General features: G+C 51.0%; 1 protein-coding gene across 1 annotated transcript in view; it reads left to right on the top strand.

Moving 5' to 3' along the window:
- The window catches only part of MORN5 (MORN repeat containing 5), a 34,149-nt gene extending 13,692 nt beyond the window's left edge, over positions 1 to 20,457 (top strand). Inside the window, exon 5 of the mRNA XM_068988087.1 lies at positions 20,378 to 20,457. Coding sequence (XP_068844188.1) covers positions 20,378 to 20,457 — 80 coding nt within the window. The remainder of the gene's footprint in view (positions 1 to 20,377) is intronic.
- Positions 20,458 to 24,422: the final 3,965 nt, after the last annotated feature.

The raw sequence follows: 24,422 nt of genomic DNA, 5'->3' as shown, positions 1-24,422 counted from the left end.
GGTCTTTCAGGAGCATGAGACACCAGTGCATCAGGGGCAGACACGCAGGAGAGGAGGCCCAAGAGGGCAGGAGGAAAGATCACACGGGTCTTTTCCCCTGGGGGCTTTTGGGGAGCAGGGAAGTTTAGGGTCAAGTGAAACAGTCACTAATGTCTCTGTTAGAAAGAGTTTTCTGGTTACATACAGAAAAGGGGCCAAAGGAGTGGAGATGGGAGATCCTTCCAGCAAGATGGCAGAGAAGGGCATCTCCAGGGCCACGTCTCCAGGGTGGTGGGGTGGAGATTTGGCTTCTGAGTTCTGGCCCCAGCTCCCTGGGTCACCTGCTGGCTGACTCTGGGCCAGTACCTTCCTTCTCTGAGCCCCTTTCTCTTCATCTGTAAAATGAGATGGTTGGGCTGGATAATTTCTAGGGTCCTTCCAACCTTAATAGTCTATGATGGAGGAGAAAGGTAGCCAAGGGGTATTTTGGTCCTGATATTATAGGATGGATCAAGTTTGGAGTATCCTGGAAACCACTAAGAGGGAGTCTCTGTCGGTGGTGAACTGGTCATTACCCTTAACTCACCTCACCCTGCTGGGGACTGCGGTGACCTTCTGCCCATCTTCTGCTTCCGCCCGGGGCCCTTTCTCCTTTGAGTCCAATCTGCCCCTTAAACGGTGCTTCCTGTTGGCATCCTGGAGGCACAGGACTGCTGGCCACGTGGGCCTGCGATGGATGACTGAGGCCATTCCAGAGTAAACACAGCGGCCCAAGCCACTGCTATTCTGAGGCACATGCCACCTGGGTGGGTCAAAACCCAAGGACACTGTTTCCTTGGCGGTCGCAGGCTGGGGGACCAGTAGAAGGGTCGCCTTCTGCCCTCCTTCAGGCAGTTCTGAACTGCCTTACTCCTCCCCCATCTTGGGCTGACTTCCCCACCACTACCACGCAGGCAGAGAGGAAACCCTGGACAGCTAAGCTGCCAACTGCTAGGCTGTGAGCACACTTGACAGGTCCAGGTTTGCTGCTGCTGCTGCTGCTAAGTCGCTTCAGTCGTGTCCAACTCTGTGCGACCCCATAGACTGCAGCCCAGCAGGCTCCTCTGTCCCTGGGATTCTCCAGGCAAGAACACTGGAGTGGGTTGCCGTTTCCTTCTCCAATGCATGAAAGTGAAAAGTGAAAGTGAAGTCGGTCAGTCGTACCCGACTATTAGCGACCGCATGGCCTGCAGCCTACCAGGCTCCTCTGTCTATGGGATTTTCCAGGCAACAGTACTGGAGTGGGTTGCCATTGCCTTCTGCCCAGGTTTGCTAGACTTGGGTTTCTCAGTGTGCCTTCTTTTTTTTTTTTAAATTTTTGACCACACCCCATGGCATGTGGGACTCTAGTTCCCTGACCAGGGATTGAACCTACACCCCCTGCATTGGAAAGTGTAATCTTTAAGCACTGGACCACCAGGGAAGTCCCATGTGTGTGTCTTTCTTAACTGGAAAGGACAGTCCCAACTGCTGGATTGAGGTTAGAGTTTAAATCCCTCCTACCACTCATCCAAGTCTTTGAGCGCTGCAGTGCACCAGGCTTTGGGGAGCATGGCAGGCAGGAATTCTCTCCAACTGTGGCTCTCAAACCTTTGGACCCTGGCTCACTTCCAGAGTGATTTGCGTCATGACCCAGAACGCACACAAACTCACACTCACATGTGTATTCTTTGTACGTGAGATGTGTGATATTTTCTGTTCAGTCTTGTTTTTTTTTTTTTTTAATGCTGGTTGCTATACACTAAATTGATTTCACAACCTCCTTAAGGGTCAGGACCATTGTTCCAGGCAGCCTTCCCTGACCAACCCCTCCCTCCACCCTGTCTGGGTAAGATGTCCCTCCTCGGGCCCCCACAAGCCTCGCAGCACCCAGCCCACAACAGCAGAAGTGTCTGTGTTTGCCTGGCTCCCCTACTAGACTGGAAGCTTATTGAGGGTGGGGACCATATGTCGTGTCTGGTTCAGCACCGTGTCCCCTGTGTCTCACACAGGTCCCACTGCTGCTGCTGCTGCTGCTAAGTCGCTTCAGCCGTGTCCGACTCTGTGCAACCCCAAAGACAGCAGCCCACCAGGCTCCCCTGTCCCTGGGATTCTCCAGGCAAGAACACTGGAGTGGGCTGCCAGTTGGAGGTGATTCAGTGTTTGTGAAAGAAAAGCAGACAGGCGGGCAGAGGACCTGCCTACAAGTCGCTCAGATTCTTCAAAAGATTATTTGCAATTCAATCCCTGGCACGTATAGACAACTTGTTATTTTGAATAATAAAAATAAGTCATTACAGGGATTTCCTGGTGGTCCAGTGGCTAAGGCTCCTCGCTCCCAATGCAGGGGGCCCAGGTTTGATCCCTGGTCAGGGAACTAGATCCCACATGCCCCAACTAAGATCTGGAGTAGCCAAATACATAAACAAATATTTTAAAAAGCAGGCCATTATATTTTTCTGCACTACCAAGTTTGAAAAGCTTAAAAGCTTAAGCGTTAGAGATCTCAGATCAGTGGCTCTCAGGCCTGAGTGTGTGTTTGGCTGGCCCCGTGCTTGCAATTGCACGGGTTTGAGCACAACTGCAGGAATCTTAGTTCCCTCACCAGGGATTGAAGGAAAAGGCAGTGGCACCCCACTGCAGTACTCTCGCCTGGAAAATCCCATGGACGGAGGAGCCTGGTAGGCTGCGGTCCATGGGGTCGCTAGGAGTCAGACACGACTGAATGACTTCACTTTCACTTTTCCTTTCATGCATTGGAGAAGGAAATGGCAACCCACTCCAGTGTTCTTGCCTGGAGAATCCCAGGGACGGGGGAGCCTGGTGGGCTGCCGTCTGTGGGGTCACACAGAGCTGGACACGACTGAAATGATTTAGCAGCACCAGGGATTGAACCCCAGCTGACAGCAGTGAAAGCGCCGAGTCCTAACTGCTGGACTGCCTGGGAATTCCCAGCACCTGTCATTGAAGGTACCTGCCGTAAAGCCCATGAGCTTTTGAGCCCTGTGTCTTGTGGGAACTTCCCATGCATCCATTGAGCCGGGAATGGGCGTGTCCTGAGATTAGGAATCAAGGTCAGGGAGTGATGAATGATAGACCAGTGACAGTGAAGCTGAAACTCGAACCCACTCCTCTCTTCCTACAAGTCCTGTAGTCTTTTCACTCCACCCTGATGCTGCTTCTGTTGGGACCATAAAAGGAAAAAACTCAGTGTAGACAATATTCCAACCAACACAGCAGACATAAAACAGAGACTGAAATAGGAGCTCCATACTGCAGGAGGCTTGAGAGCAGGAAGAGGTCAGAGAGATGGTGAAGAAACGCCCAGGACCTGGATCCACGTCTCTGGTTGTCCTCTGGTCCCAGATCCACCACTGGCCAACTGGGTGACCATGGGTAGCTTACTTCTTGTCTCCTCTTGGAGCTTTCAGCTTCCTCATCTGTAAAATGGGCATTATAGTAGTACTTAATCTGGAATTGGGGTTAGAAAAGATGGGGTTAAGCATGAAAAGTACTTAGCACCCAGCTCAAGACACATGTCCAGCGATCGGTAGTTGTGACTGATATCATTCTGCTGATTACTGGCCCAGGCTGCGGGAGAGAGAAGAGAGTTTGCCCAGGGGGTTGCTAAGATTCCTCTAGGTGTTTGAGAGTAGAGAAGGCACTGGGGAGACTTGAGGTTGGATACTCTAGGTCTTTCTGCCTCCTCAGGGGGGTTTGCTCAGGAAATGAAATCCTGCTGAAACTCTGGGGTCTGCAGACTCTTGGTCATGTTGTTCAGTGCCCCAGGCTACCTTACGCCCTCCTGTCTCTCCCCTCCCCGTGTTCCAGCCAAGCAGACTAGCTGCCCTCCACTGATCAACTTGGCTCTGTTCTCACTTCGTCTGTTCCCCCAGCCGAAAACGTCCTTCCCCCTTTCCTCCCCCAACCGCAGTCCTCATCTCTCCATGCTCAGCACACAGCAGAAGGCCATGAGTCTTTGCCTGCGGCCCTGCAAGAATGGCACGCGGTTTTAGCTGCGCACACACAGCTCAGGGTCACGAAGCTGGGCAGGAACACGGGACATGAAGGCGCCTCGCCAGGCCCTCACTTGGCACTTTTCCTGTGTATCTTCTCTGCTTTTCACACCATCTCAAGGGAGAAATTTTTCCGGAGCCACAGTTTGCAATGAAACGATCTGGTCTCAAATAGGTTAATAACTTCCTCCCAGTTACACAGCTGGTGACAGAGTCAAGAGTCAAACCCGACTCTACCCAAACCCTATCCTTTTCCTCTGCTTGCCAGTTTTGTGGTCTATCTCATTCTTTTCTTTAATATTAATTTATTTGGCTGTGGCACTCGGGATCTTCAATCCTCATTGCGGCATGCGGGAGCTTTAGCTGTGGTATGTGGTACCTACTTTCCTGATCAGGGATCGAACCCGGGCCCCTTGCACTGGGAGCATGAAGTCTTAACCACTGGACCACCAGGGAAGTCCCCATCCTAGCTTATTCTTTACTCAACACCTCTGCTCCCAGACCGGCCTGTGTCTCATTCACAGGTGCTCCTGCACCAAGCACAGTTCCTGGCACCAGCAGGAACTCAGCAACGCTCTAAATGAATGAAAAGGTCCATTTGATAATCTTGAGACAAAACCAGCACAGTCGCCAAAGGGGATGTTACCTTTTTTATATAAAGGATCCTTTGCAGACTGTGGGCAGACCCCCCACTGTTCCCCCCACCCCTGCATTCCTCTCAGGAAGGATGTGCCCAAGTCGTGCTGGTGCTGTATATGTGTGTCTCTTCATGGAGCCATTGCCTGCCTCGACGTTACTAGCAGGAATCATTTGCAAAATAACTGCACCACTAAGCCTTCCTCCCTCCCTGCAATTAATGACACCCCATGCGCGTGTCTCAGATGAAAGGCACATTATTAATATTCAAAAGAAAAAAACCCTCGTAACCATTTTAACATATACAACTAACAATGAACGAAATTTGCTTTGTGAAAGGCAGAGAGTGAGCATCCCAAATTAGTTTATATGAAAGCTGAAATTCTTCCCCTGAAAGGTCTCAGTACCATCTTCAGAGAATATCCTGATCATCAGAAATGCCGTCAAGATTCCCGCCAACATTATCCCCTTTGTTGTCTGAAATGTCGAATCAAGCACATCTGGCAAATGTCCTAGAGCTCACAAATCTTTCAAACAGCGTATAATTCCCAACAGTTAAAGAGAGAACGCCACTGCTTAATCGTGCTGCTCTTCAAAATAGCACCAACTTTCCTTCAATCAGAAACAATGGCTCGGGCGTCTTAAAAATATCGCATACCAGTGATTATTTGCGGATAGAGCCCCTTTGCGTTTGAACCTGTGGTTTCCAGACAGAATTTAAAATCAAGATCACAAGCTTCATTGGAATGCACGCCGCGTGAAACGGACAATGGGAAGAAGGGGTGTGAGTGGTAGTCCAGAGAGTGACCCCACATGGGTGATTCGGAGACTTTGGCTGGCTCTACCAGAATGAGGATGGAGAGGATAAAGAGGATTGGAGTGGGTGACTCAGCTGGCCTTGACTGAGCGTTGACCCTGCACCAGACACTCAACTCCAGGAGAGGGGCATATTCGCATGAACCCTGTTTGACAAATGAGGAAAGTGAGGCTCCACGTGGCTAAAGAATTTCCCCAGGAAATTTGGCAGGAATTGGGATTCACACTTGAGCTCATCTGTCTTCAGAGCTTTGCCTCTTTCTGCTTTGCCTGACCGACTCCAAAACTCTCTGTCCTGAGCATGGAGCTCCCAGAGACTGGTGTTTATCTGTTCCTAACCTAACTTTTGGACTTCCCTGATAGCTTAGTTGGTAAAGAATTCACCAGCAATGCAGGAGAGCCCAGTTTGATTCCTGGGTCTGGAAGATCTGCTGGAGAAGGGATAGGTTACCCACTCCAGTATTCTTAGGCTTCCCTTGTGGCTCAGCTGGTAAATAATCTGCGTGCAATCTGGGAGACCTGGGTTTAATTCCTGGGTTGGAAAGATCCCCTGGAGAAGGGAGAAGTTACCCACTCCAGTATTCTGGCCTGGAGAATTCCATGGACTGTATAGTCCATGGGGTTGCAAAGAGCTGGACATGACTGAGAAACTTTCACTTTCAACCTAATTTTTAAAAAGCTGTGTAGTGAGCACCTGGAAGTGAAAGACCACTTGGTCTTCTAAAATTTCTCCAGTTATTATTTAAACAGTTGAAAACCAGAAACATCCCAGATGTCCAACAGGAGGGAATTCATTAAATAAAAAAAAAAAAGATATATCCTTACAATAAAATAGAATGCAGCCATCAAAATGGCAGTGAAGGAATGGACGTATTGATATAAAAAGGTATCCATAGTCCAGGTGAAAAAGCTAGGTGATAATAATAACCATCAGTGACTAAGTACTTATGATGTCCCAGGTACTGGTTTGAGCACTTTCAATAATCGATTTTCTTTTACCTAACCCTCACAGTAATCCTGTAAAATAGTTGTCTTTATTATTTCCATTTCATAGATGATGAAACTGAGGTGAGGTGAAATGCTTCGTTACTCAGGTAACAAGTGATAGGGCTGGAATTTGAACCCAGGTCTAGCTGACTCAGAGCTAAGGATGACATTTGAGCTGGTTCTGAATGAGAAGCTGCAGTTTACTAGTGAAAGAAAGAAAGAACTGAGGGCCTTCCTGGTGGCCCAGAGATTTTAAAACACCCAAGGAGTGTAAGATGGTAGTAGTGGCTCTTTTCCCCTAGATAGTTCTCTGCCCACTTTATTGCTCAAAACTTGGCCAAAGAACAGGAGTCTTTCAATGCCACCAATAAACCAAGACTCTTCTCATCTTGAAGCCTCTGCCTCCACCAGACAGGTGAGAAAGCTGAGACCCAGCAAGGGGGGATGAGGTACTCGACCCCGCACAGTCTGTCTGCAGCTGGACTCGCCTTCCCACTGCCAGCCGGGACGCCTCCTGCAAACCCAGGCTGCCCACCCCCGACACACACCCTGCTCCCCCTCCTCCCCACTGCCGGCACGGTTTCTGCAAAATGGCTGATCGAGTCTCCTGCCCCGCCCCCTCCCGCTGTCATCTCTCCGCGAGACAAAAGGCAATTTACCCAAATGTTATAATCACCTGCAGGCTGGCACGCAGGGCCGTGCCTGCCTTATCTGCGGTATTGTTAGCAGCACCATAATGAAGGCTTTGTGGAGGGATAATATCACCCTCGTAACTGCCAAATAAAATGCCCACGCGGGCCCCAGATCCCAGCATCTGCTTTCAGCTGAAGGGGTAGGAAGGGAATTCTGAGTTATCAAATGCCTTCACTGCACCAGGGACTCACCACACCCTGGTCCTTTGAGGAATGCATCACTATCTTGATTTGGCAGAGGTGGAAACTGAGGCTCAGGGAGTAAGTTACTTACTGATGGGTACGGTTAGTAAAGGGAGGGGTCGGGATTTGAACCAGGTGTGTCTGATACCGGAGGCCACACTCTGAACCAACATGAGCTTCTCCAAGAGTCTGGCAAAGCTGTGGGCCTTCTCCCCCGAGAAAAACACTAGACCCTCCCCACCCCCACCCCCTCCGCCACCAGAGGGTGGGATTGGGCCCCCGTGAGGGTCCTCGCTCCAGAGATGGCAGCCTGCTGCCCTTTCCTGACCTGCGGGAATCGCTCCCTGCCCTCCTCTCTCCCCACTGGGATTCCAAAGGCCCTGGAAATTCCCCTTCCAGCCGTTGTGCCCACATGACTCTTGACAACAATACATCCCCCGCTGCCCCCTCCCCCGCCCGCAGCAGCCTCCTGGAAGCATCCAGAGGACACGGCTTCCCCTTCCGTGGCCGGAGCCTGCCCGGGCCAGCACCAGCGTGGGTTGTTTTGTCTCCTTTAATAGAAGTGGCTGCAAGGCCAGAGCCCAGGAGACAGGAGCCTCATCTCACTTCCTCAGCACACGTGCTAGAGCCCTGGACAGTTGGCTGCGAGCCTTGCACAACCTCAGGTCCAGGAGAGGCGTTGCAGGGCTGCGGGCCGGTCTGGGGAGCCTGCCAGATCTGGCCTCAGACCCCAACTCTGCTGTTGGCCCACTCTGCGACCTTGAGCTAGTCACTTCACTTCTCTGAGCTTCCGGTTGCCTCATAGGAAAGATTGGGGTAGAACTAGGACCTTTCTTCCAGGATTGTGGTATTTACTGAGATGATGTGCGGGCCTGTGATGAGGAGTTTCATGTCTGCTGGTGATCGCAGTTGGGGTTTCTATCCCAGGGGCTGGTGCTGGTTGAGAGGCAGGGTCTCCTTAACCCCATGCCCCAAAGGGAGGAGCCAGAGTGACCTTGGCAAGGTGCCCTCTGGCCTCCTCCCACCAGTGTTTGATGCCAATTTCAAAACTGGGCTGGAGGCCTGAAATCCCTAATCTCTCTAGCTTGCTTTTGGTAATGTTCTGGATGTGTTCCCATCACCCTCATCATTTCTTATTCATCTGGAGCCTCAGACCCCCTAAGATCACCTCAGACATGGGCCTTAACTGATCCCCTACAGATACCAGGGTCCCACCTGGGGGCCAGCTAAGTGTCTACTGCCTCCCCCTAACCCCCCATGCCAAGGCAGGGTCGGGGGGCTGGGGAGCAGATGCATAAGCAGTCAATTCCAGGACCCAGGATGGGCACTCTGGACAGAAGCCTAGAGCCTAGGTGTTTAAAAGGCTGTAGTGAACCTCCCACCCCTCAAGATATAGGTCAGAAGTTAAAATAACAAACTATAAAAATAAGTGTATGGAAGTCCAACATAATTCTATATTCCCCATGATGTTTATATTCATGTTTAATGTGGAATATCAGATATGAGATTCTTTCTGCAAAAAACTGGGAGTGCCCGTGCTTTGCTGGTACCAGGAGCCAGAAGCACAGTGTGCTGGGGGAGCAGAGAGCAAAGGGCAAGTGTGTCCCAAGGGTAGTCGAGCTGATGTTCTAGAAAAGGTGGTGTATGGCTAGGCTTTGAAGCTTGAGAGGTGGGTCTTGCCGCACAGAAGGGAAGGAAAAGCATGAGCAAAGGCATGGAGAGGTGCAGGGGCCCAGGCACTCAGGATGGAGTACCTGAGACCCGATACTGTGTTGGACAGAGGAGTAGTCAAGGGAGACCTCCCTTAGGCAGTGATGGACAGCGTGGACTTTGACGGGTGTGTAGGAGTGTGCCTGAGCTGGGCGTTCAAAGCAGAGGGACCCAGAGTGGGAGAGAGCCTTGAACGCCAGGTCAGGAGCTGAGCTTCAACCCTTCAGACAGTGAGGAGTAAAGCTGTGGCAGCTGCACAAGGATTTTCCAGGAGAGTGGGTAGTGGCTGATGGCTGCAGCTCAAGTGATAGACTTGGGTGTGAGCCTGTGCCCCTCATTAGCAGAGTCAGCTTGGGCATATAACCCTGTCTCGCTGAGCCTCAAACCTTCCCCTGTGAATCAGGATGAAAACACTGACTTTGCAAGATTGCTGTGAGGACCAAGTTCATGTCTTTTGCTGAGTTCCGCAGGTCCGTAACATCCTAACATTCCTCCTGGCCATCCTCACTGTCTCAGACCTAATTCCGCCCTCAGCATCTGCCACTTGGAGGACAGGCCCAACCGCCAGGCCTGTCCCTATCAGTCCATTGTCTACATGCAGCTGGAGAGCAGGGGTGAAAGGGAGCAAGGGTGAAAGGGAGCAGAGGGTCAGAGCGAGGGCCAGCCGGTGACCTTGGGCCCCACCCTTGGCTTCCCAGCGTTGCCCGTGCACAGTGGCCGGGCATCGCAAACATGTTTAGTGAACGCAGATGCCATTGTGAGTGCTTGAAAAATAAAAGTGGGGCTCAGGGAAATGAGAAGAATGATGATAGCAATGGTGCTGTGACTTAGCGCCCTCCCCCGCTTAACACGCATGTGCTCTGGAGTGAGCAGGAACATGTGAGTTAGTGGTCTCCTGTTCTGGGTACACCTGCCACATATGGGCTGATGCTAGTATTTTTTTTGATCCTAGTATTTAAGGATGTGTATTTTTGTTTTTACCAATATGGCCCATAAACTCAGGCCAGCTGCCCATCAGGACCACAACTGCAGGAATAACTCTGTCCCAACAGTGTCAGAATCACATGTGACGTCTTTGTGAGATGTCCTTCTCCAGGCTGGGGCCTTCCTTGGAGATTCTCAAGGGTCATGATGACTGTGGGCACTTTCCCCCTTTACCCACTGACTGTGCTGTGAGTGTGCTGTGTGTGCTGAGTCACTTCAGTCGTGTCTGACTCTTTGTGACCCCATGGACTGTAGCCCACGAGGCTCCTCTGTCCATGGGATGCTCCAGTCAAGAATAATGGAGTGGGTGCCATTCCCTTCTCCAGGAGATCTTGCTGACCCAGGGATTGAGCCCACATTTCTTATGTCTCCTGCATTGGCAGGCCGGTTCTTGACCACTAGTGCCACCTTACCCACCAGCTGAAGTGGAGGAAACACCACCTGAGCCATCACCAACTATACACACAACAAAGCTGGTATGGAAATCACGTGAGCTCGGCACGCAGAGTGCATGCATGTGGCTGGCACACAGACGTGCTTCCTGATACCAGGCCACTGTATCTGCTCTCCAGTTCACTGCCCCCCCAGTTACAGCCCGATCCAGCCCTAGATCTGACCCTGGAGGTCTCACCCCAATCATTTCAACATAGACAGAACATATCCACACGCCCACGTTGAATATCATTTTTTGCTGTTAAAACCCCAAAAGGATTTTGAAAACTTTGCTTGGTGGATTGGTTGACTACAAGACTTTAACAATTGGCTGTGATTTCTTGAAAGCTTGTGTGCACACTGGAGAATTCTGAAAACTGAGGAAACCAAGCCCACAAATTGATTTCAAGTGTAATAACATTGTTTGGGTTTCTAAATTTAATCATTAATTCAGGCTTAATGCATTAATTATCACATTTATTAAATTTCAGTGTCGCAGTTTCCCTTTTCAAGTTCCCGAGTCAGTCCTTTTCCCCATGTCTCTTACACTTGAATAGGTCTTGACGAGCCTGTGGGTGCTGGGCTCTGCCCCTCTATTCCCAGTGGGTGAAGCAGCCTGGCCTCACCCGCACCCCCTCATTTCCCCCCCAAGACCTCCACCCACTCAGGCCAGAAGATGCTCCTTTTCAGGGAAGCAAGAGCGACCTGGGCCTCCCTTCCTGCCCAATAGCAGGTTCTGCCTGGGCAGCGATCCCTCAATCAATATTGGCCACACCATGGCCTTGGCCTCTGGCCACACCGCTGCCAGCCAAGTTCAAAGCCTCTTTCTTGTTGGGCATTGGTGACCGCCCTCACTGTGGGCACTGGCTCACCAGGGGCCTAGCCCTGCCCTCCAGCTCCCAAAGCCCTGCGTTTGCACAGAGGGTGTGGCTGAACTTTGGGGCTTCAGGCTCGGCTCCTGCTCCCCTCCTGCGGCTGGGGCGCCAGGTCTGCCATGCAGATCCCACCCCAGCCCGAAGCCACGGTTCACAAAGCACGTCTGAGCGTGCACTGGCCTTGACCCTGGGGAAAGAGGGCAGTTCTCACGCTCCAGCTCCTGCCCCAGAGCCTGGCGTGGCCTGGTGCTCTAGATGTGCGCTGGGCTGTCACTGCAGGTGGGATGCACCCCCTCCCTCAACATCCGACCACACACCGCAGACCCAGGCACTCAGACACCGCCTGCCACGCACATGTCTCACACACCGGGTGCCACACACAGGCTGAGGATCCCCGAAGGGGCACACTCTCTTCTCTTCACCAGGCACCACAGACACAGCAACCTACACACTCAGCACATGCTGATGCATGCTTGAACACATTTATGCTCACACGGGAGTAGACACTCACACTTGGAGGGAAGCACACCACTGTGCCAGCCTCAGTGAGGGTGACGCCCACACCAGCACGCTGAGCCTTTCCCCTCCACGCTGGTGGAATGAAGTAGGGACATGGTTTCACCGCTGTTTAAGCCCCCATGTCCTTGTCCTAACTGGGGACAACCGCGTTTACGCACTAAGGAGGGGACAGGTGTGACCCTCTTCCCACAGAGCCCTGCACCTCCCGGGTGCTCGGCCACTGTGACCCTTGTCCCCTTTCCCGAGGCTGGACACCTCGATTCATCCTGGTCTCTTCCCTTTCCCAATCCCCACCCGAGGCCCCTGCACGCCGGGTGGGCGCTGCAGAGCGGTGGTGACCGCAGGGGCGGTTGGCCCAAAGGCGTGCCGAGGGCTAGCGACATCTGGCTTGTGGGTGACCTGAATCCACCTCTTCGCCTTCTCTGGGCCTGCCTGCCCCGGCCTGCCCCTCGCTTTGAACCAAATCTTTAGCTGAGCTGCAGCTCTTGATCCTTATGATGCTGATTCTTTTGTAAAGACCTCCTCTTCCCCGGTTCCTCCCTGCACCGCCCGTAGGGAACCAGAAGTCCCGGGGTGCTGAGTTCCTTAAGAACGCTCCCTTGAAGGTACCCAGTTTGGGAATTAAGGACCCATCAAAATGATGATCCTAGCTCGTACCTCCTGGGTGCCCACCTAAGGCTGTTCAGCCCCACCAGTCCCCACTCTGCCCTTTGCCAGAGGTCTGGTGAAACCCCCTGTATGGACAAGCCTGCTCAGAGAGGGGCAGTGACTTGTCTAAGATCACCCAGCAGGCTGGCAGCTGGGCTCACATAGGACCCAGAACTCCTTCCAGTCTATGTTGTGCAGTCACAGGTGCCTGAAGTCCCACCTTGCAATGACAGTTTCTGGCTGTCTTTGGTTTGGGCGCATTTCCTGCAGGCAACATACTAAGCAGTTTTTGGAAATGATCTCCATTGACTGTTCCAGGCAGGGACCTCTGCAGACGAGGAAATGACACCCAGATGTGAGGCCCAAGATCTCCAAGCTAGCGGCTGCCGCACTCCAAAGCTCATGCCCCTAACCCACGGTGCCACATTGTCTCCCAGCCAGCCATCAGGGGAATCAAGATGGCCTTGCATTTGCTGTTCGAGTTGCAAGACACTTCTTCCCTTAGCCCTGCACCGACCTGCAGGCTGCACGAACGCCACCCCCGGTGACCTGGGCCACGCTCGGTGGCCTGTGCAGGCCTGCCCTCACTGTGAGGTCGGCCCCAGGCCAGTCAGGGCTTTGAGCTTCCTGAGTGTGGCTGGCGCCCAGGTATGAGCCCAGACGACCCACCCTCCCCGTGCGGTGGGGCTGCCCCGTCCATGGCCTGCAGACAGAAAAGGAAAAGGAGCCAGTGGCCTGGGCCCTGCACTTGGCATGTCTGCTTTGCCCTCTCAGCTCCGTTTGCTGAGGGTGGGGAAGAAATTCTTTCCCCTTTGTCTCAATCCCACAGGGTGATTCTTACTTTTATGTCCCCAAATTTACATTTCTTTCTTCATTCATTCACCCTGTATTTATTAAGTACTTCTTAAGTGCTCGATCTGCACTGGGCTCTGAAGAACAGAAGTGAATTGATCATGGCTCCCCTTGGCTGGCAGGGGTGACCGTGACCAACACCATGACCTCGACCTGGGTCAGAGAAAGTGACCTCCAGGCAGGGCCCAGGTGTGGGGGAGGAGGGCTTGGAGGACACATGTTCTTCAGGGCCTGAAGTCAGAACTGTGTGAGGCCTGAAAGAAAACCATGTTTACGCAGGCAGCCCCATTTCCTGACCATACCGTCCTTAACGCACTGTGGATTTCTACTTCTTTGACAGAAATTCTAGAATAGCACTTTTATGTTGCATTTGATTCTTTGTGTTAAAAACATTACGTTGTTAAATTGTGTTTAAAATATATTGCAATTGTTATTACTCATGTTGAGGTCTTCCTTCACTTTTACATCCAGAAGGGTCCAGAAATGGGATGTGCCCTGGGCCTCTCTCTCCTAAAAGGAAGAGTGTCCCCCTCCCTGGAATGGCATGTACAAAGGCACGGGGCGCTGAGCACCTGTCTGTGGCCAACTGCAAACAGGGTGGCTGCATTTCAGTGTGAGGCAGGCCGGGGAGGCCAGCTGGAAAGGCCTCAAAGTCCAGGCGAAGGAGTGGGGAGCCTTTGCAGGGAAGACTTCTCAGCAGGGGACCCTGCGGGTGGATGTGGAGTCTCTCTTCCCAGTCCCTTTTCATCTTTATAAGATGCCTCTTTCTCCTGGTGATGGGTGAGACTCATTGGGTCAGGCAGGGGAAGGGATGTGGGGAACAGTGGGGTCACTTCCAAAGTGTGAGAACCAGATTAAAGAAACCTTTGTGGCCCAAGAGGTGGAATGAATTGGGGGACTGGGATTGACATATATATATATTTATAGAACTGTGGTGTTGGAGAAGATTCTTGAGAGTCCCTTGGACTGCAAGGAGATCCAATCAACCCATTCTGAAGGAGATCACCCCTGGGATTTCTTTGGAAGGAATGATGCTGAAGCTGAAACTCCAGTACTTTGGCCACCTCATGCGAAGAGTTGACTCATTGGAAAAGACTCTGACGCTGGGAGGGATTGTGGGCTGGAGGAGAAGGGGAAGACCAAGGATGAGATGGCTGGATGGCATCACGGACTCGATGGACGTGAGTCTGAGTGAACTCCGGGAGTTGGTGATGGACAGGGAGGCCTGGCGTGCTGCAATTCATGGGGTTGCAAAGAGTCAGACACGACTGAGCGACTGAACTGAACTGTACTATGTATGTAATGGGCTTCCTTAGTGGCTCACATGGTAAAGAATCTGCCTGCAATCCAGGAGACACGATTTTGATCCCTGGGTTGGGAAGATCCCCTGGAGAAGGGAATGGCAACCCACTCCAGTGTTCCTGCCTGCAGAATTCCATGGACAGAGGAGCCTGGCAGGCTATAGTCCATGGGGTTGCAAAGAATCAGACATGACTGAGAGACTTAACAGACACAGACACACACACGTACATAATAGATAACTGCTGAGAACCTACTGCACAGCACAGGGAACTCTACTCAGTGTTCTGTCGTGACCTAAATGGGGAGGAAATTCAAAAAAGAAGAGATACATATATCTGTCTAGTTGATTCACTTTGCTGTACAGCAGAAACTAACACAACACTGTAAGGCAGCTATACTCCAATATAAAAAAAAGAGAGAGAAAAGGAAAGATATCTTTGTGCCCCAAGAGCAGACAGATTAAAGCAGTAGAGTGCCTAGGTCAAGCCTTTGAGTCTCAATCCCCTTGTCCCCAGCACTAGGCACACGACAGGCCACAGGATTGGGCTTTTTGATTGATTCATTCATTCATCCAACAGATGTGGGCTGAGCACTCTTGTGTGCCAGACACTGGTCGGACAACGCTACAGTGGAAAAGGCCCTGGTTTCACTGGAACTCACAGTGGGGGTGGGGAGACAGACAACACGTAAATAAACAAGAAAATTGCAGCAAGAGCTGTACACCATGAAGGAGACAGAATGAAAGCCTCAGGACAGAGTGACTGGGAGTGAAGGTGGCTGGATCAGGCATCACAGAAGCAACATTTGAGCTGAGACCTGGATGCCAAGAAACAGGTGTCAGGAATGTTTGTTGATCGCAATCAGAGACAAATCAGAAGGCCACAGACTGACTCGAGACTTCACTTGGCAAAGCATATATTGGTTGCCTACTGTATGCTGGGTGCAGTAGTCAATGAGACATATACCTGCATTGGGTTTATGCCTAGTGGGAAGGAAAAATATGTCAGGAAAGTTGCCAATAACCATAGACTCATGCAATTTTTAAATTGAATGACAGATTCTTTAAATTCTTGACAATTTTCAGGTTTCATACATGACTTCATACAATCCCATACAAACCCTTCCCCACTAACCCCTGCATTGCACCTCCCCCTTCCCTGTCCCCACTGGTAACCACCAGTTTGTTGTTCATATTGGTGTAGGCTCATAAACTGTGATGTGCAGGGCCCAGGAAAGAGAAAAGGGTGTGAAGGACTTTATTCGAGATGGCTGGGTGTGTGAAAAGACTTCCACTCCTCTTGGAGAATGCGATAATCTCACCTTTTACAATGCACGCTGGATTTTCAGGCATTTTTTTAAAAAAGTGTTTTATTTTAGAACAATTGCGGATATACAGAATTTACTGAAGCAACAGTACCGAGTGTTCTCACTATACCCCACGTCCAATTTACCTGTTACTGACATCTGACATTGCACCGTGCGCATACCACAATTAATGAACTAACACTGACATATTTGGAGGAGGAAACGGCAGCCCACTGGAGTATTCTTGCCTGGAGAATCCCATGACAGAGGAGCCTGGCGGGCTACAGCCGGGTGCAGTTGCAAAGAGTAGGACACAGCCGAGTGACTGAGCATGCGTTGACGTATTAGTAACAACATACTTCCTCCTCGTTTCCTCCATCTTTCCGTGATGCCTCTATTCTGTTCCAGGATCCCGCTCATGACACCACGTTACATTCAGCTGTCACATCACCTTAGGTTCCTCTTGACAGTGAACATCTCTCAGACTTTCCTTGTTTTCGATGACATTTTTGAGGAGTGTTTTTAAAATGCCCCGTGACTGGAATTTATCTGATGGGTTTCACATCCTTCGACGGGGGTTATGGGTTTAGGGGAGAAAGAAAATGCCATTGTCATCAAATCGAGGCTACACATTATCCACACAACTTATCACTGCTGACATTGACCTTGATCACTTGGACGAGGTGTGTTTGTCAGGTTTCTTCACTGAAAAGTTACTCCTTTTTTTCTCCCACCCCCTTCCTATACTGTCCTTTTTAGGAGGAAGTCACTATTTAGGAAGTCCTTTTTAGGAGGCAGCCCACATCTAGGGAATAAGGAGTCATGGCCAGTCTCCTCAAGGGCAGAGTATTCAGAGATTTGCCTATTCGCCAAATGTTATGCATTTTTACCAATATTTTTATGCTGGGTCTTTTTACTTTTTACAAATTTAAGAGCCCTATTGGTGTTTCTGGGAACCTAGGAATATCTTACTTCAATTACTAACATGCATGAAATTACCAAAGCATTAAATTAGAGGGTAGGAAAAAAGCCAATGATTATTTTTATTTTTTTCTATTGTGGATACATATTAACAAAAGATTTGGGAAATACCCAAAACAGAAGAACCTCTCTAGCCCTATTGCTAGGAGCTGACCATTATTCCCATTCAATTTATTATTTTTTTCTTCTGTGCGTAATTTGTACACAAATTATACTATGTAATATTGTTTCTTACTTCCTTCCATCTTTTTTTTTTTGCTTCTTGTCATATCAAAAACATTTCTCCTACATTGCTATATAGACTTCATAATCATATTTTTTTTCAGTAGCTGCTAAATATCCCCTCACGTGGCTCTTGGTGTCCCCCCACCACCACCAAACTATAGCTGTATGCTTGGCATATAGTCAGTGTTTAGAAATTACTTGTTAAATGAATGAATGTACAACAAAGTAATCATCCTCTTGTTTTAGAAGCGTGGGTTATTTCAGTTTTCTTGATTCTAAATAGTACTGGGACAAATAGATTATTCCCTTAGGTTAACATCCCAGAGTGGAATTACTGGGCCAGTGGGGGCCAAAACTTTTCAAGATAAATGCACCAAACCAGAAATCTCCCTCCCCTTCCTCTGAACCACCAGCAATTGTGCCGAGGGTAATAATTTACAATTGATTAAAGAGTTTGTGGGGTGTTTTTTCCCCATCTTTCTTTCTCCTCCTCTCCCCCTCTCCTCCTACCAAAAAAAAAGAGAAGGGGGGGAATTATCTGAGAAGGTGAAGATGTTCTCAGACAATCATATTAGCATATTCCAACAATCGCAATTTGCAAAATAGTAATCACAACTCCCGGGATCGGGGAGGCATTAATCAAAGCTGCAGGTTTAATTCCGCTTTAAATATTGATGAAATGTGCTTCGGCAGCCTCACCCTGGCGTGGCAGGGCCAGGGGAGCCGCCTCGAGGCGCCAGGGAGGTGGAGGGAGGGTTGGGGAGCAGCTGCTGGGAGGAGAGGCTTCTGTGATTCAAATTGGTGGCTGAGCGGCCAGGTAGAGAGTGAAAGGGGTAGTGAAGAGGGCTGTTAAGTCCATTGCTGTCAATTTGTAACTATCAGGGAGGGGCCGGAGGACTGGTTCAGCACAATAAACCCCGTTGGTCTGGTTTCAGGGTTACCGCTGAAGAGGTTGCAGCTGCACTGATTCGAATAGCCTGGAGACTTCAGAACTGTAATTATCAACCAGGCTGCTTGCGGTGTGGCAAAAGTGGGCTTCACCAGTGCTTAACTCCTTGTGTGCCGAGCTTTCCTCGACACCCCCCACCCGGGGAGGGGTTGGCAGCCACGCGAGGATTCCCCGGTAGCCTCCCCAGGGGAAACTGAGGCCCACCAGCTGCTGAGGGCAGTCCTCCCAGGCCAGAGCTTGCAGGCGGTGAGCCTTTGTCCTGAGGTCACAGACAGAGATCTAGTGGGGGTGGGGGACAGAGGAGGGTTACTCCATGGGAGCAGATTCGCCTTCTGGCACCTTCAGGCCTGCCCTGGGGTGGAAAGTCAGGCTTCAGCGTCTGATGAGTCTTGGCTTAAATTCCACTGGCCATGCATATAAGGCAAGGCTTGTCCTCTTTATAAAATGGAGCAATCTCCCCTAGCTAAGTTGCTTTGGTCATGTCCCACTTCTTTGCATGTCTGTAGACTGTAGCCCATCAGTCTCTCTGTCCATGAGGTTTTCCACTCAAGAATACTGGAGTGGGTTGCCATGCTTTCCTGCAGGGGTTCTTCCTGACCCAGGGATCTAACCCATGTCTCTTAGGTCTCCTGCATTGGCAGGCTGTTTTTTTTTTTTTTTACCACTAGCGCCACCTGGGAAGCCCCCTACCCTGCCGGGGTCTCACAAAAGACTCAATGAGATCCAGCATTTGTAAAGCTCAGAGCACACAGTAAGCTGACAAAAAGTCTTGTCTCCCTGGGTCCTGGACCAGAAAAGGAAGGGGGTTCCTGGTGGGGGGCTGTAGTATGGAGGGCAGGATTTCTGCGGGATTTCCCATGTTTTGGCTCTCAAGGAGTGTCTTTTATCTCCAGCTTCTGCCGTTTGTCACCCAAGTGTTGAAGTGAAAGTGTTAGTCGCTCAATTGTGTCTGACTCTTTGCGACCCCATGGACTGTAGCCCACCAGGCTCCTCTGTCCATGGGATTCTCACCCAAGGAGGATGAGTAATTCCATCCTCCGATCTCTTAGGTGGGAAGCACTGAGCTAGACACGGGGAGAACAGGAGGCAAGACAGGAAGGCAGGGATTGGGGCCAGTCCTCTTTGTCCCCAGGAAGTGGGCATGAACAAGGGAGGGACCGCTGGCCGGCAATGCGGTGCTGGGGGAAAAAACAAACACGGGCTTTGCTGAGAGTGCTGGTGAATGGAGTTATGTGCACGACTCCATGACCCTCCTCCTGGAATACAGCCCCAGAGAAATTCTCCCATGGACCCACCAAGGGATGTGCCCAAGAACACAGCATCTGTCCCAGCATCATTCCTGGTATGGGAAGTGGAGGCATCCTTCGTGCCCACCCACGGAGGATGAGTAGCTGGAAACTCACCATGGAATATTAGGCAGTGGTCAGGAGCAAAGAACGAGATGTCCACATTGCAATGAGAACAGATCTTGAAAATGCCGTGTTGAGTGGAAAAAAAAAAAGTGAGACACAATGAAACTCACAGCACAATGCCATTTGTGTAAATTAAAACCACATTTGCACACAAAACAGCAGGATATACTTCACAGAGTTACATGCATTTTTAGGGGTACACATCCCACCATTGGAGTGGGTCTCTAGTCATGGTGAGAGGAGGGGCTGGGCGTGGGTTTAGGGGATAAAGGGGAAAAATGAAAATAGAGTCAGTCTGCAGAGGGGCCTGGCACAGAGAGAGGCTGATGGCGTGCTGTGGTCCCTCCTCCACTTTCTCTCTCTCTCAGGTTTCATAACAGCACAGGCCTTGTATGCAGACAAGTTCCTGGGGCTCAAGTTCTAGGCTCTCCCATGTGCTTATCCCATGGCTGTGGACAGACAACTTGTCCTCCGAGCCTGTTGGTTTGTCCACAGAAAGGTGTGGCCCCGAGGACTGAGCTGAGGGAGATAAACACGTGTGGGCCTGCAGGGCCCCCAGCTTCTTCTCTCTACTCCCCACCGAAAGGACCCGAGCAAAGAGAGAGCGTAGGCCCTCTGGAGGAACCATGGGTTCTCTGAAGGGTCCAGAATGGAAAACCTGGAGAATAAGCTAAGGCCTGGACCAGCTGTCCCAGGGGTGCCCTAAGTGGATGTCACACTGGGCAGGGGCCCAGCTCAGAACAGCTTGAGCTCTATCCGGTCAGCAACATCCACCTCTGACACCACCCCAGTCCTGAAACCCTGCCTGGGGGGCTCCCAGCACGAGGCGTGACCGGCTCCCCCTCCTCCCTTACAGATGATGACGAGCATGAGTGGATCGTCCGGACGTGTCGGAAGGGCTTGGACGAGACCACGGGCCCTGAGCCCCAGTCGTGAGTGCTGTCGCCTCTCCATCACAGGCTTCCTTCTGTGCGCCCGGCCCTGGCTAGACTGGGAGGGCAGGCTATATAGTTCTAGGACCTGACTTTGGACTCTAGGAATAAAGGTTTTCTGCAGTCGGTGGCCCTGATTTCCTTAGACTATCCCTTGGGATGGGACCCTCATTCCACTTGTGTCAGAATCACCTCGGCAAAATTGTGAACTAGCTATGCTCAGCCCCATCCTAGTATCTGCTAATCAGAATCGCTGAGATTAGGGCCCAGCAATTTGCATTCTCAGCTATTTCTTACACATACGGAAGTTTGAGAGCCATCACTTTATAATGATAGATACATGTAATTGAATGAGCAATTCATAGGTGCAGGCAGCGTGGGTGTATTACCTCAGCTCCTCATAATAGCCTTCTTTGTACAAGAGAGCTTAACGTCACCTTTACAGAGGGGGAATCTGAGGTTCAGGGAGATTTGACCTGACCTTGGTCATACAGCATTTGAATCTGAGTCCCTCTGAAGATAAAGGCCAGCTTTATTACTTTTTTTTTTTTTCAACCACAAGCAGCCTGCCTGATCAATCTTGATTTCACAGAGCAGTAGGACAGGATGACTGTGCCCAGGTTCACAGCTGGTATCTTGTAAGCGCAGAAATGGTTGCCCACAGCAGCTGCTCCCTCTCTGAAGCTTCCCTAGCTGGGTCTCATACCCTAAGCACAGAATCAGTACGGTGCCCCAGAAAGAATCCAGTGTTGGCATCATACACATCATACAACCCAGCTCAATCACAAGTATCATACAACCTTGGGCAAGTCACTTCACATCTCTGAGTTTCAGATTCCCCATCTGTAAAATGGGTATGATGATGCTTAAACCCAGAGGGTAGCTGTGTGGATTGAATGAAACAATACAAGGAGCTGGCACTGAGCAGGAATTCGGTATGTGCTTGCTTTAAAAACTAATTTCTTAGCTGTGCGTACAGAGTAATTATTCTTCAGAATCACCCCCAGGGATCTTATGTGTCAGCTGAAAACCAGCAGAGGAAGTGGTAACATGCTCCAGGGCTATACTTGGGCCACAGGCATCCTGGATCTTTGCCTAGCTTTCCCATCTTAGAGGCTACTGGCTCCTGCAACTGCCTGCACCTTGTCCCGTGGCTCACCAGGGGCTGCCCAGGAGAGAGAGTCAGGCCTAGGAGGGCTCTGCCAAGGTCTACAGGGACAAGAAACTAGCTATTTGAACTGGGGACTCATGAGTGGCATGCTGGTGCAGAGCCAGGGATCAAGGGAGGTCGAGGCATGTTCAGCTAAGCCATGGAGGGGATGGAGGGGGTGGGGTGTGGGGGAGAGATCACCTTTCCCCTCCAAGGCAACAGTCACCTCAGGAGATAGGATGGGATGGCCACTGGGGGATTCCAAAGTATGTTTTGAAAATAGAAAGTACATTCATGTAAAGAAAGACACGCAAACTTAAAACTATTTTCAAAGATACACATATATCTAAATCAACATTTGATAAATGGATTGGAGGAGTGGAGAGGGAGGGAAGGGGTAAGGTCAGGGATGGAGCATGCAACAACTAAACAGAGGGGCCCTGCAGGGGCGGGGACCACGGCCACCCTGAGCCGAGGCTTGAGTGACTGTTCCAGGCCACAAGGTCTGCTGGGGAAGCCTGCGCACCAGGCAGAGCCAGTCTCCTCCCTTCCTGGTGAGCCTGGGCTTCCACAAACGGTTCTGCCATTAAAAGAAAATCCGGCAAAACCAGCAGCAGGATGCCTGCTCCCTAGATTACACAGTGGCTCTGGAGCCCAACCAGGCCGGTTGCCACCCTCGTCTCCAGTCCATATTCCCTTCACTCCGCCCCATTTCCCAGTCAGGTTCCTCTATGCTTCCATCTCTGGCCTCCCAGCATCTCCTCTCGTGGACTTACTCTGTGACCTTCTCATCTGAGGATACAGCTCAAGTGCCCCCCTCCCCAAGTCCAGACAGTACATGGGGAGGGATCCGTCTGTCTACAGCATTTGCCTGACTGAGAGCTTCTCCCGGGCTCTTTTCTGAGCCTGCAATGTCAGCACGGGGCCCAGCAGAGTGTGGTCGGGAGTGAGGTGGGACACCAGCCAGTATGATTTCCGGCACAGCACAGACTAGAGAAGAAACCCACCATGATGCCTTTACCCTGCTCAGCCTCCTAGCTGGGAAACAGAACCAACCTTCTGGGAAGGGGTTTCACTGTCTAGCAGCCCTGCTACTCTGGGGGCCAGGCCTGAGCCTGAGCCCTTCACCAGAGAACAGGAAAGAAATGGAATCCTGTTGTGCTCTGGAGGTCAGTGCCAGCACTTCTACTTGCATTAACTTTATTTATTACACAAATAAGACATTTACAAAGCACAACATGAAAGGTATGTAACAAAACAGACATTGGTTTTACAAAAAAGTGCTTACAATTTTTTTTTCCGTGTGTGTATGTGTGTTTCCCCCTTTTGCTTTGTATTTAAATAAATAGTCCTGATGGCCTGTAGGTTCTCAGGCTGCTCTATCAGGCTAGTGGAGACATGTCTGAACCGCAACATGCTACAACCACGTGATCCACGCAAGGAACAGACCCTGGGTGGGGAGGCTCAAGGCAGAGTGGTACTAGGTGACCCCGGGCAGGACTCGGCTGGCCACTCACCACATGATGCTGCTTGGGACTGCGATCACTGGGAGCAGAAATCAAAGGAAAAGTTAGAGCTCCCCAATCACCAGGGATCGGGCCCAGCTGCTCCTGTTAAGGTCAGCTCTGAGCACAGGGCTAGGCACACATTATTCACTAGGTGAGTTCTGAACTAAGCTCCACCAACTGCATTCGGAGGGGTGCCTTCTCTTTGCCCTGAGTCAGCTGGAACTGTCTTTGAAAGCAAAAAGAGCAGGTTCCCTTCAGGAGCTACACCCGGGCCCAGCCCTCCTCCAGATCCCAGAGCGAGAATGGCATATAAGTTTTCATCTTAAGCGTCAACTTCAAGCATTTGGATTCTGAACCCTTATCCAGACTCAGCGAGATAGTGCTGCAATCGATTATCGATGTCTGCCACGGGTGAAACCAGGGACAGCAGGTACCTGTGTACCATGAACTTGCTTTCCCTGTCCTAGAGTCTCCTTCCCAAAGCAACATACCAGATGAACCAAAGCAGGAAGGATGACTTGGGCTGAAACATGCTTACTAGCAGCCTCTAGTGGGAAATGCATCAGGACACAAAGTAATTCTAAAATTACAGGATAACCTTGGGACAAATGGGCATCCCCTGAAAACGTAAATCATGGTCTTGTGCAGCACGAGCCCTTTTGTTTTGTGGGGGTGGGGGGAGAGCAGCAGGACAGGGAGGGTGTGAGCACAGCTGTCTGGCCCGCATTCTCAGGAGTAGGTGGGGCTGGCTCTGGGGAGGGTTGTTGGAGAAGCCCAGAAGTGCCAGCTAGAACCCTGGGCTTGGCACACTCACTCAGCATCAGGACCCTCTTTCTATGCAGAAATGGGTCCAGAATGAATGCTCTGACTGCCCTTTCCCTGGGCTCCATTCCCCAGTCCCTTCAGGAGATACCCCCCCGCCCCCCGCCAAAAAAAAGATGTGGCCCAAGCAGCCCCACCCATCGGGAGTCAACAAGTAGCCAAGAAGCGTCCCCAAGTGTAACCTGTCCAGACATTCAGAAATGTCACCGCACAGATCAAAACCCATGTCTGCCATGCCTCCACACATATGCTGGATAACTGGGGGAAAGCGGGGCCCCCAGCACACACACCCCGAGCTTCCTCTTTCATCTCCTTAAAATGGCTCATGCCCCTCCCAGCCCAACATGCCGACGCCTTCTCCTGGGCCTCCAAACTAATGGAGGTCTTTGTCCACCCACCCCCAGCCCCTGCCTCTTGGTCTGGGCAGGCCTCCATCTTTGCCCTGTTGGGCCTCTCAGGGTTGGTCAGTGTCTCTTCTCTCTCTGAATT

The sequence above is a fragment of the Capricornis sumatraensis genome, chromosome 1 (assembly GCF_032405125.1).
Source record: "Capricornis sumatraensis isolate serow.1 chromosome 1, serow.2, whole genome shotgun sequence".
NCBI lineage: Eukaryota > Metazoa > Chordata > Mammalia > Artiodactyla > Bovidae > Capricornis > Capricornis sumatraensis.
The sequence above is the reverse complement of the archived record's forward strand: the minus strand, read 5'-3'. Positions and strand labels throughout refer to the sequence as shown.